This window comes from Oryzias melastigma, linkage group LG18 (genome assembly GCF_002922805.2).
Source record: "Oryzias melastigma strain HK-1 linkage group LG18, ASM292280v2, whole genome shotgun sequence".
Taxonomy (NCBI): Eukaryota; Metazoa; Chordata; class Actinopteri; order Beloniformes; family Adrianichthyidae; genus Oryzias; species Oryzias melastigma.
Window position 1 is genome coordinate 1939050 of NC_050529.1, and position 13906 is coordinate 1952955.

The 13906-nt window shown below is 35.2% G+C and overlaps 1 protein-coding gene across 1 annotated transcript; it reads right to left on the reverse strand.

The window, feature by feature from the left end:
• Nucleotides 1–1036: 1036 nt before the first annotated feature.
• On the reverse strand, nucleotides 1037–4450 carry LOC118600074. Its single transcript, XM_036216761.1, has 2 exons — nucleotides 4355–4450; nucleotides 1037–3288 (listed from the first exon to the last, which is right to left on the reverse strand). The coding sequence occupies exon 2, from the start codon at nucleotides 3278–3280 to the stop codon at nucleotides 2444–2446; it is 837 nt and encodes a 278-aa protein (XP_036072654.1). The 5' UTR covers nucleotides 3281–3288; nucleotides 4355–4450; the 3' UTR covers nucleotides 1037–2443.
• Between the last annotated feature and the right edge of the window lie 9456 nt (nucleotides 4451–13906).

A 13906-nucleotide genomic window follows, 5' to 3' on the forward strand; every position in this document is an offset into this window, starting at 1 on the left:
GAATAATCTGATTAATTTCTTTAATCGATTGATTAACGAACTAAGCACTAATTTAAAATAAATGATCTAAATGTGTTTGATTTCATACGGTGATTATTTACAAATAGTAAGTGGTGAGTAAATACTGGGACTAAAAAGAAAAGATAATAATCGCGATTAATCACGATTATTTTTTTTCCAAGTTTATGATTAATTAGTTAAATATTTTTTAATTGATTTCTGGCCCTAATACATAAATATATAAAGAAAACATTTATTTAAAAAGAGAATTGTTATTCTAAACCAGTTTTCTAGTAATTTAACAAGTTTCCTTATTTTAATGGTTTTCTTTTGTTATTACTGTTTGATCCTGATAGTTTCTGTTTATGCCTTTGCTATAACTCCTTATTTCCATTTCTCAAAAGGTTCTGCCTTTACCAAGCCCCTGTTGGTGAATCAGATTATTTTTCTTTATCTTTATTGTGTTGATAATTGAAGGGTAAACACAAAATATTTATAGTGAGAATTAGAAATATATCTTGTAGCTCTTTACAGTCTCTGCCAACACTAAACTACATCTGCATGTCTCACTTAATGTTTTAATTAAATAATAGTTCTTTTGTCTCCCACCCTTTGGATTAAAAGCAAGTTTATTAATCTTCCAACAACTAAAAATAAAAATATTTTAGAAAATTAATAAATGAAGAAAAAAACAAAACAAGAAGATAAAACCAGTTTAAATCTCACTGTTCAAAAACACCAACACAGTCATAGAATACAGAGAAATGGTAACAAGAACTGAAGCTCTTACCAAGTAAAATCTCCCTTTGTGTTTATCAAACCGATCCGACTCGTTTGTGTCTGAACTCCAAATGTGCAAAGTGTTTTTTCTTCACTGAAGATAATCAATAATAAGAATTTTACAGCTGCTTTGCATCAATGATGAATGACGGTCAGAGAGAGACTCCATTCATCTGAACTGAAACGTTTAACCAGAACTAGTGTTAAAATGAACCACACAGCAAAAAGTAAACACAACAAGCAAGTCACACAAACATACTTTTGTTTCTTTTAATAATAGAGTTTTTACAATTATCAACAAGCTTCTTTTAATAACTGAGAAGGTCTGTAAATTGGTCAGTTTGTCAACGACATCATCTGCTTACAATCATATAAAAATGACAGAACCATGACATCCCATTAGTTTGGTTGTTATTCTTAATTCTTTTTAAAACATTTTAAGTTTACCTTTACTATTGTGTCTCTGCGTGTTTTATCTTTGTTAAATAACTTCAAACTTCTCAGATTTTATTATTTCTATTGTTAAAAAGGACAAAATCTGCAACTCAGAATTGAGATTTTTGGACTGTTTCAGGTCAATTGTTTAATTATTGTGCAATATATTAAAAAAAAGAAGCTGGGGTTGTACTAAATCAATGGATATTAAACATTTCCACACACACAAAAAACAGTTATAAAGAAAAACTTCTGCATCTGAATGTAAAGTTGTATAAGTGATCTAAAAGACTCTGTACAATTAAAGATTAATAGGTCTTTTTTCAGTATTTTCATATGAAAGGAAATGTTTCTTTTCATCAGTCATTTTGCTCGACAGCATTCAAACCACCTGCAGACGCTCACATGGGTTAATGCAAACTGCATGCACAATGTAGAAATCAGACTCTAATCTAGTTAATTGACTCTAGTTTAGGTTCATGACTGTTAAATCTATTCACTATAGAAAGTCACATGAATTATCTAGAAGAATATCCAGAAAATGAAAAAATAAAAGTAAAACAAGTGTTTGCCTTTATAATGACTAAACATTTACTGTTTCACTGTTTTTTTTTTAAATGTATTAATTAAAATAAACTCGTAAAATATATAATTTATAGTCAAAATTAGCATGTTTTTGTCCATATCCATGTTGTTTCTTCCTCTTGAGGCGGATTACCAAAAACCGTCACATATCTGGTTCTGGTCCGGCCCATCTTTGACATTTTACAGCCTGTTGTGGCACACAAGTCAAGAAGACTAGGCTTTTTACATACATATTGTATTTTTTAGAGTATGCGTCACGTCTTTTTGGAGAGTTTGGCCAAGGATTATACTCCGTATGTGATTCATGAAATCAATTATTGGTTCGTATGTTCATTGTTTTCCCGACTAACAACCTCTAGAGGGCGCTGTAGGTGTTTATCAGTATTTACGACTGACAGCAACGCGGAACATTTTTAAGCAATTTTACTAAAAAATGTTCCGAAATTTAGTTAAACTTAAGCGCTCTTTCATAGTTCTTTAACAAACTCCAGTCTTTTAGCAAATGTAATGTTTTGTTAAATAGCTTTTGCATTTTCATTAAATCCCTGAAGTTACGTCCCCATTTTTCATCTTCAGCGACTACGTTCAACCAAAAGCGTTCACACTAGCATTATCACAGGGAATGCAACGTTTAGTGAACGTTTCATTTGCAGCGCTGCATTTTTCCGGCTCGTTTCAGAAACAGCAGCGGTAACACCAGACTGCCAGGTGTGGTCAGGAAGGACGTCGACGCCGCCAGAACGCAGTGAGCATGAGAGAGAGTTTCACCTGACGCCACAGCACCAACCAGAACCCCCAGAAACCTCAGCCACAGAACTCCCATGATCAGTGTGATGACGTGGAAAGCTCTCCGTTTTGATTGGTCAGTGCGGTTGGTGTCCCCGCCCCTTTCACCTGGTTTTGGGTTAATCAGAATCATGAGAACCGAGAAGCTGCAGAATGTTACGATGATGACGAAGAGAGTGAAAAAACAGGATTCTTTGATGACGACAGCCGTCGGGCTGATCAAACAGTCCAGACCATAATTCACCAAACACGGCAGCCAGATGCCCCCCGCCACCGCCGTCCTGGTCCTGGTCCCGCTGTGTCTGAGACTTCTATAGGCGACGGGATACACCACGGCCACGTAGCGCTCCACGCACGTGAGGACGTGAAAATACGACTGTCCTGGCGAGGTGAGGGAGAAAATGGCGTACGCCGCCGACACCAGAGTCTGAACGCTCATCAGAGCGCCGCAACACAAACAGCAACATCCCACGAGACTCAGCAGCTCCAGGACCACCACGTTGTAGGTGAAGATGTCCAGGTAGCTGGTAGATCCAGACCGTTGTGTCCTACATCTCTGGACGCCCAAGCAGAGGGTGTAGATGAAGAGTGGAATTAAGAAGATGTTGGAGACAGAGAAGGCGATGAAGAGGAGGACGGCAGGTCTGGACTCTGAGCAAATTATGAGGGAATTTGTGGAGGAGTTGGAGGACATGTTTAGGTCTGCAAAGAGAAAAATCCAAATTAATTTGATGAGTTTGTACTCAACATTTAAAGTTCATAAAGGAACTCTTTTCAGTCAGGAATATTATAGTTATTACAAAAAAAAGATTAATTACACATTTTAATTGATGCATAGTGATGCTTGTATTATTAAAAAAATTCTACACATTCTTTAAAAAATAAAATGATTTTACACCAATAAAAAAACTGTGAAGTACTGCTACCAGTGGAGATAAAAAAAAACACAGAAGTTTTTTGTTCTAATATACATTTCTTGTTTGTACAAAATAATATCAAGTTGTTACAATATAATTTTCCTATTTAAGCAATATAATCCTTTATCAAAAAACGTTTCATGTTCTTACAATAAACTATAATGTATTTTATTGAAATCCTTATATATAAATAAAGTGCTGGATGAAGTCCATTAGCTACATTTTTGCCACCATTTTTTTATTACAAACTACACAATTGTTTTGATAATATTCAGATTTGAAACTTTCTAATTAATTTACTATTTAGTTTTGAAATAAAACAGAAAAACTTGAATGTAACCACATTCCAATTAAGAAATCTGGGCTGTAAGAAAGTCTAAGAAACAAGCCGTCTGGAACTGTCGGTTTAGGACCAAAATGTAGGAAAATAATGTAAACTAAAAATCAGAGATTTAAAAAGACTGAGAATCATTAACAAATCAAGACATCTGTGAATAATTCCAACCTAAACCTGACGTGACTGATGCATAATTTATAAAACAAGACAAGAACCAAGAAAATATCATGAAGTCCAAACTGGTGCTCATAATCCTCACAACTTTAGTAAATCGTAATACTCGTCCTCTGAACACTCCTAGAAAACGTCAAAGAACTTCAAAGAAGATCAAATCTAAAATATATTTTATTTCCAAGAGTAAAACTGGTAAAGGTGACAAATCAACACAAACCAGCAGTGAATGAGAAATTTCCCATCATAACTTTTGTCAGTATTACAAACCTTTATGAATCCCCTAAAATCTGAGTATTTGAGAATAATCAGCAGTTAAATCTGACCTGAGTTTTGGCCTCACCTCAGCGCAGAGATTTTATGTTTCATCTTCTTCACCACCTGCTGATGTTTGGATAAATCTTTATTGACGGCGTGCGTTTGCTCCTGGGCATCATCCTGTCAGAGGATGGAAAACAGGCTGAAGCTTTTGCATACTGGAAACTCAGTGACTTCATGCTGTTTTCTGTAAGCAAAACATTCATGTTGAACATTACTTTGAATGCACAATTGTTTATTTACTAAATTATGATACATTTATATTGTGTTGGTTTGGGTGAATTTGGCAGAGACATAATTATTATGATTCCGTTGACATGCAGGACTTCCTGTAGCAAATATTTGCAATTACGCCGTAAAGAAGGAGGCCAGGGAATACCAATTATAGACATGGAAGGAGAAAAAAACAAATAAAAATAGAAAAGAAACCAAAGTTTTCTTTTCCATTGTTTGCAGCTTCTGCAAAGTCCATCAATTTGCACAACTTGAAGGACATTACTGGACTTATGACGAGGTCACTTATGAAATAATGATATATTTAATCAATTATTAGTACTTTATTCTTGCTATTTAATGTTTAAATACATTTGTAATGATTTATTTCAATAATACATTATTTATAGACACATATTCACTCTGTATGAAGCCAAAGAGGAAGAAAAACAAACTATTTCAGATTGATTTAAGATAATCCTTTATTCATCCCACAGCGACGAAGATCCACTATTACAGCAGAATTAAACATAGAAATAGAGGTGGGTAGTATGTACATAGGTCAAAATAATTAGAACAGTTAGATGAGTCACATATTTACAAAAAAATCAAAGTTATTGTGGTTTTAATGATAAAATGTGACAGAGATCCTGTCATGTCCATCAAAGAGACGTTTAAAGGAGACATTTTTTTTACTTGTTGTTGTGAAAAAACGCTTTTCAATTTAATAAGTGGTGCAGTAAAATGGAACATTCAGGCTTTGGGACCAGAATTTCTTCATGAGGCGTCCACTATCACATTTTAATGGACACTGCGCAGCCAATCAGAATCAAGTATTCACCCAGAAGACTTTGTTCTGTATTGTCAAACAAAACCTTGAGAGATATTGGGCTATTTAAATAAAATGTCATTAATGATATATATACAGTATATATATATATATTCTCCTCCAGATGATTGTCAGTTGTTGTCAGAGTTTTCCCGCCTTGTTTGTTGGTGATTTGAATGCTGTCAATCGTTTGATGAATCCTGGAAGGTTTTTATCAAATAAGAAGAGAATCAATACTCCGAAGATTATGTTATCCTGACGGATTTAACTACATCGAACTTTACTCGAGCAGAACTTCTGAAAAAAGTGATCGTATCTCATTCTGTAAAGTATTTTTTTATCAGAGTCAGTACAAGTATTTTTTTCTCCCACCCTTAATTTGCTTATCCTCCGCCCCTTTGACACTAGTACTTACATGGACTCCAGTGTAGAGCAGTCGCTGCGTTTGGAGGGGAAGAAAGACGATCAAAAGGTACAGATGAGAACAAAAATTGATCTTGGTTTACTATCTGATATATTTATACAATAATGCAGCTGAATTTGACTGTTATTCTGGAATAAGTCATTGTAGCAAAAAATGTAGTTTCATTTTTTTAGAGATTTTACTGTCTGAGTTGTAATTGAAAACTCATCGACTCATATTTAAAACTTTATTTAGTAACTTAATGTGAAAAATAATTACTAATAATCAGTACTACATATACTCCAAAGATTAAATAATCTTAGTTTTTATTTTTAAAATAGTGGATATTACATAGTGGTAACACAGCTAACTTTTAAGATTTTTTAGTGCAAATTGCATGCTTTTTCTTTTAGCATTGCATAATGTTCTGATTGGTTGATAATGGTTGATAATTGACACAACACTGAAACTGGCCACCTCCCTCGCGTGAATGTGGTGTGAAAGCACCTTGAAACCACTTACATTTTAGTGGATTTATGGAGTCAAAGGAAGACTAAAATAGGTATTAGCTCTTGGATGTGTGGAGTGTTCTGACATATCTTCTCTCTTCATCTGCAGCTTCGTTACACTCCAGAATGTCTTTGAACGCGTCTTCCACAGATTTTAACTTCGTACACCAGTGTGACGACATTCAGCAGGGACATCTCATCTCCTTCGGATATGTCCTCACCAAGGCCTTCGTCAACCTGCCTTTCTGCATCCTCATCCTCAGCTTTGCTGTCAGCCGATGGTGGCGGCGCTCCTCCAAGACCACCAGCCACGCAGACGTTTTCGCGTACAACGCGGCGACCTTTGAATTCATATACATCCTCGCAGCTCTGTTCTATTTCCCTTCGTACTACGCCGGTTCCTCCAAGGTTCTTCTGACAGGGATCTACATGTCTGCTTTTGCTTTGGTTGGAGAGGTTTTACTTCACGTTTTGACGTGTATGGAACGCTACCTGGCTGTGGTTCACCCCGTCACCTACCTGGGCCTGAGGCGGTCATGTGGGGTCAGAAACGTCCTCATCGGGTGTGTCTGGCTCATCGCCTGTGGCTGGCTCGGCGTCATGGCTCTATACCTCCCCCAGATTCCGTATATCCCGTATATCTGCCTGTTGGTCACCTCCTTGTTAATCATTTCCTACTGCAGCCTCTTTGTTCTCTGTGTTCTGATTCGTCCAGGGCCCGGGAAGGTGGACAGGGATCTAGAGAGCCAAGTTAAAAAAAGAGCTTTCTTCACCATTACAACAATTCTGGGAGTCTTGGTGGTGTTTTTTGTTGGGATGCTAGTGGGGCTTTTGGTGGAAAGGTCTGATCTGATGTCGTACCGTGAAAGATGTCTGGTGCTGATCGGTGTGCAGTGGGTGAATCTTCCCACCAGTTTGGTTCAACCGGTTCTGTTCCTGCTCAGAGCAAAGGATCAAGTGTGCTGCCGGAGTGGCAACAAGATCCTTAGAATCAACCGATTGTAAAACTGTTTCTTTGATGATAAAGACTTTCACCTTTTACACATTACATTTGTTTGAGCTTGATATTTCAAAAGTCATATCTCAGAAATACCTTTTAGTTGGCAAGCATCACCTTTGCACAGGAAATAGGGACGAGGTGGGGTTCTACATTACATTTCCGTCTCAGAAGCTACCAGGATGGGCCTGGACAGGACTTGGTTGATAGACCTTCTAGAATTATATTGATTTGCTTCTTCCCGAGTCCCATCAAACTACTGATCAAAGTGAATCAATCAATATTCAAAGGCCTAAACATCAGTTGGTTAACATCTTGTTTGCTTTATTTCTTGATGTACCGTGTCTACAATTATTTTATTATTTATTAATAAAGGAAATTATCTGCTTGTTGATCATCTTTCATTGGTCAAAGTTAATGGTGGATGTTTCTTTTTTTCTTAACTTGTCCAGACCAGAGCTGAAGGCCTCGTTTACTGGACAGATTTCACAGTTACCAATAGATGTGGGAGTATATTTGTATAAACCCCGTTTGCGCTTGAGGCAAAAGTTATTTTATATTCATTATAATTTTATGCATTTTTTGTTGGACCGGACGGGGGAAAAAAAGTGAAAATGAGATGTTAGAGAAGGGGATAAGGGGAGAAAAAGGGGTTAAAGAAGTAGGAAGGGAGTTTATGATCATCACAGGTGTGAATGCTAGTCTAAAGGGGCGGAGCCTGTCCATACACTCCAATGTTACAAACATAACTATTGGCTCCAACAAACATGTCAACCTGTACAACTGCCACCGAGTAATCCCGTCAGCCACCAGACTTCCTGACTTTGGGAATTTCGGAGAGGTCCAGAACCCGGACCACAGGGACCATGACACCCCAGGGTCAGATGTGATGTGATCCCGGCTCATGGCATTATTAGAGAACTCAGAAATCCACTTACTGCAAATAACTGTCTAAACCATAAAGTAAGCAAGACCTACTGTGTTGCGCTTGGAGAGGGATCAGGATTCAGTCCAGTTCAGTACAGATAATCCCACTGAAATGTCAGGTTTCTAATACATACAGTAATGAAAAAAAAAACTTGATAAATGTAACTTCATTCTCTCTTTCACTGATTGTTCTGCACAGAAGAGCAGCTTCTTCTGAAGCCACTAGGTGTCAGACTTGAGCTGCAGAAAATGAAGCTTTCTTTTGTTTCTAAATACAGAATCTAAGACATTAAAACTGTTTCTTATTTTAGAAGTAGACTCAACTGTTCAAATGCATTATGTGGGAATACGTAGATATATCTCAGATTTAAATATGAATCCAACAAGAGCAAGTTTCATAGTAGGAGTAACATAAAGTACTAAAGTAGTTGATCTCAGGAATACCCCATTAGAGTATTTTGGATTTGTTTTGAATACATTTTTCATTTTATTTTAAAAGACTGTTATTGATGATTTTTCAGTTGGTAAATTATTTGACTCTATTGTCTCCCTCTTTGTCTTTAAAGGATGAATGGTGCTTTAGTAAACTTGCCCAGCACAAATGAGGTGAAAGTAGTATTCAAGTCAGTTTTTATTATAGTAGTATGTGGTGTCATACAGCTTTCCTTAGTACTTATTTTATTTTATTGCAGTACTAGTTCTTTCCACATTTCACTGTTTTACTAACAAAGTTCAGGTGAACATGACTCACAGAGGATTGAGAAATGAAGAAAAGTGAGATGAAGAAAGGAGGACGACGTGATCTTGTTTCATGGGCTGTACAGAAAAACGATTGTGAGGAAACAAAAGGTTGTGTATCGGTTGATCACGGTTGGAGTTGTGAAAGTAATTTCAGTTTCGGAATTACGCCGACACCCAACACATCCGATCTGACGCTGGTCATTGTTTCAGCACAAAGCAGAGGCTGGACGTGAGGCGCGGAATTCCTGCTGAAGTGTTCTATTGTGTTGAAAAAAAAAACTGAAAAATTGAAATAAATCTTGAAAATTTGAAAAAAAAAAATTGGAAAAAAAGTTATTGAATATAAAAAAAAATACTGAAAACTTGAAGTAAAACTTAAAAATTTGAAAAAAAATACTGACATTTGGAAAAAAAAACTATAAATGTAAAAATTACCAGTTGAAAAAATAATGTATCTATACAGCTGCTGTATTTTTTTTTCTCTTCTGAATCTTCACTTTCAGTGCTCAGTTTTTCAGTTTTAATTCCGATTTTTGAGTTTTCGCTGCTGAAACGAGCCTAAATTTACATGGGGGCGGGGCTTTGAGTTGATTGGCTACCAGGACATGTTTCCCTAAGGGGACAGATGACTCCTCACTACACGTTTTCTACACCTTTCTCAGACACACATGAATATTTTTACACTTTTCTTTTTCCTTTTTTTAGTCAAACTTTTATAGAAAAGTAAGTCTAGCATTAGGATGAAAACAAGGATCTGATCACAATGAAAATGTATGTAATGCTGCCAAGCTGCACATGTATACGGTTAAATCAGAATCAGCTTAAAGTGAATGAAAACAGATTGAAAACTTGAAAAATAGACATTGTAACTGAAAAAAGGGAAAATTTAAAAACTGAAAAAAAAATGTCCCGGTGGCCAATCATCACATCGCCAGCACCTCTTAGGGAATCATGGGATGCATGTTCGGGTAGCCAATGAGCTCAAAGCCCCGCCCCCATGTAAAATTAGGCTGAAATCTGAGTGAAAACTCAAAAGTCAGGATTGAAATTGTAAAACTGAGGACTGAAAGGGAAGATTCAGAAAACATACAAATTCTAAACAGCAGCTTTTACTAATGGATTTTTTTTTCAATCATTCATTTTTAGATTTATTGTTTTTTTTATTTCAAGTTTTCACAATTAATATTTTTTACATTTTCAAGATTTAGTTTAAGTTTCCAGAATTTTATTCATTTTGATTTCATTTTTCATTACAAATTTTCAGTTTGCAAAAAAAATTGAATGTTTTTCTTTTCAAATTTTCCAGTTTTCAAATGTTAAATTTTTTTCAGTTACAATGTCTAATTTTCAAATTTTCGACCTGCTTTTTCATTCATTTTAAGCTGATCCTCATTCGACCCCATAATAATCTGCCTTTCATGTATTTATTGTCAAAGTAATACTTTTGTTTTAATTATTGTTTTCACTTTTATTTCTCTCTTTCTAAAGTATTTAGGTACCCTGATGGTGTTGTAAAGTGTAATAGAAATAAAGATTCATTCAATAATTTATTAAAAATATTCTCTTTTAACAGAAAGTAAACAAAAAAAGACAAAAAAGTTCTTATTACTTAAAGTTTTCTCTGCCCAAAGAGTGAAATATATTCAAGAAACATGAATAAAGAGATAAAAATCAATTAGCTTGTAAAAAAAAAAAAAAAAAAAAAAGATGTGGATTTCTGTTTTATTGTAAAACAATACCAAGAAGAGAAAAAACATTTCCTGAACTAAAATGAGGACATCATGTATCACATTTGCACTGTTGATTCTTCTCTGCACATTTTATTCCTCCACTGTTTCTTCTGCTGCATCAGTACAAGTGTTGAAGAGCCAACAACAACATTTAACGCAAGCTCCTGAAAGACACACAAACAGGAGTTAGAGCAAGAAAAGCATACAAAAAATACACCTGAAACACACAAAAACATCCCAGATACAATGGATTCCAGACTGACTTGATTTCTTCTTGTTTCCTGAGTATGCAGCTCCGATCAGGAGGAAGACGGTCACGCTGAGGATGGCGATGCAGCTGATCACACCGACGGTGGACCCTACGCTGATGGCAGCACCTCAAAGACACAAAATGTATTTTTAAAAAGTGATTACTTTGTTAAAATCCTATCAGCACCAGCTAAATAGATCTCTTTAAAACCCCTGTCCGTCATTCGAATGGATAATTCACCAAAACCAACATTTTTTTTTTTTATTTTATTTTATGTTATCAATGGCTAATTCTGCTAAAAAGTTATATCTTTTAAGTTTTAGAAACTTAGTTTTAGAGTGTTTAATAAATGTTTATCCTGTTCGGCCCAGGACATAATGTGTGTTTTAGATTTTTCCCCCTGGACAAATCCAGTTCCAGTATCATGTAATTCTAACCTATTTCAGCTTTAACATTTGCATTAAAAGTTTTTATTGAGACTTGATTTAGGTTAATGTTAGTATTTGTACATTTTCTGCTGCTTCTCCTCTTTTCTAGGCGGTATACAAACATTTTCAGTGTTAATTTAGGATTAGGAGTTTTACCAGTAAAAATACTACACTTTTTTTTATGATACTACTATAATAAAATTTTACAACAGGGAATGGTAATTTTTACAGTGCTTTATAGTACAATCACACAGTAAAATTACAGTTCATTCATTTAACATTGTGCAGCTCCCTCCTGTTTATTATTATCATATTAACTACCATGGTGTGAGTCACACTTGTACACACAGATACTAGAGTTTATCGGTGTGTTTTACACTCTTAAACTGAAGGGCGCAGTTTCATTTTATGTTTTACTGTCCATTGTATAATGATGTGAGAATCGATTTGTATAACGTGATACAGCAGAAAAACCCAGATCTGTTTTGGTCGCGTGAAGGAGAAATTTTGCAGTGGTTATTTAAAAATGAAATCTTTTGTGTGGTTAACTTTATTGAGAAAGCGTGGAATTTAAGACAAGACACACTGTACTCAGAAAGATTGTAATTGATTTGTAATTGATTTATGATTGATTTGTGATAATGTGTGTATTTATGTTGATGGTATTCACTGATGACTATTTGTTATGGCCATCTTACCTGATTTTTGTTCATTAGTGTCATATGAGCCCATGTGGGCTGGGCACCTGAGTGCATGACACTTTAATAAAAAATATTCATTCATTCATATACGCTGAAGATGTTTGTCAGGTTTTAATGGACCCCAAATCCAACACAGTTTCACAGAAACAGCAATATCATCCCTGGTGTGAGGACGCACCTGCTAGCTTTTCAGTGACCAGAAAACTCAATAGGAATTTAATCATTTTAATTAAAGTTGGATCAGACTTGTGCAGAGTACTCTGGGTCTCCACCATTAAAAGACAAACCCGGTAAAATGGGATCCACACATGTAGCATATATCCACCAATGGTCCCTAAGACCTGATTGGAGATTAAATCATTTATATCTTTGTTTTTCAGTGGAAAAGTATTGATTAGTTCTTCTGAGCTGCCCCTGACTGGTTTCAACTGGTCTGGAGCTCCATGTGGGTTAAAGTAACGAATCATTCAAAATTTTTTTTATTAGCAAACCTTAATTTAGTATTAAATCCCATCGCTGGACATAAACCACTAACTTATGATGCAACAAACAGAAATTTAAACCTTTATTCCCATAATGCATTCTGCTAACCCCAAACTGAATAGAGTTTACCGCTGCCAGACTGACGTGAAATGGCTGAGACAGAACTGAAACGTTTCCAGAATGTTCTTAAGCAATTGGTTTGTAGATACAATCATGCATTTCTTTATTTTCCCATGATTCTCAGTTGTCGACAGTAAGTTCCTGTAAAATCACATGATTTTTTCCTTTTTGCTTTTCTCACATTGCATTGCAATGTACAGTATGGTGTTACTATTAGATTTTCTTTAATTTTACATTGCAGTTTACAGTATGATACTTTGCAATAGGAAAACAGTAGAATATTGTTAATACTGTTAATATTGTTTTACTGTTATTTTACATGAAAAGATAGTATTATCACATGTATCACAGTACATGGGAATACAATGAAACTATTCTAAGGTAACAGAAGCTTTGAGTCACATCCAGATAACCTGATTCTTTTCATTATTGTTATACTTTCTTTTTCGCTAAGAATGATGATGATGTCCCCAAAATACTCAAACCTGAAAGGGGTGGGGGGGGGTTCCATTGGTTTAAATTTCTCTTTAGAAAAAGCAAAGAAACAAAAATATATATTTAAATCTAATTTAATGATGAATATATGGTGTTGACCCAGATTATTATTTACTTACAACATGTCTAATTTCCTGAAGGAAAGTGTTGGAAATGTGAGTAGAGATGACTTTTTGTACAACCTGTTACTAAGGTGTTGGGTTGTGTTACATGCTGTAGGAAGTTGGAATGGTAGACAAAAAAGTATTTACAAAGGAAATGAAAACTCTTTGTTTGACTGACCTTGATTCAAATCCTCTTTTGGTTTGACTTGTGTGTGTGTGTGTGTGTGTGTTTATATATACCTGTGAGGACTCACAGCTCAACGCAAACTCACACTGTGGGGACATTCATTCATGTGGAGACATTTCATAGTTCAACCAATGTAAAGGTCTATTACAAAATATTAGGGCCACCATAAAAAATAAATAAAAACATTAACATGAGAATAAAGTCAGAGAAAAAGGTCTTAGGGACTTAAGTCTTAAAACAATGAGGAAAAAGTTGTAAAATTATGAAAAACACTTTACATGATTTACGAGAAAAAAATGTTATAAATTAATGCTTCAAAGGTTGTAATTTTACAAGAAAAAGGTCATATTTAGTTGCAAATGAAGTTGCTTTAAGTTTTTAAAAATCTTCACAAAACAATATAACATTAAATTTAAATGACATTGGAGATAATGCTGAGAAACCTGATGGACATCACGCT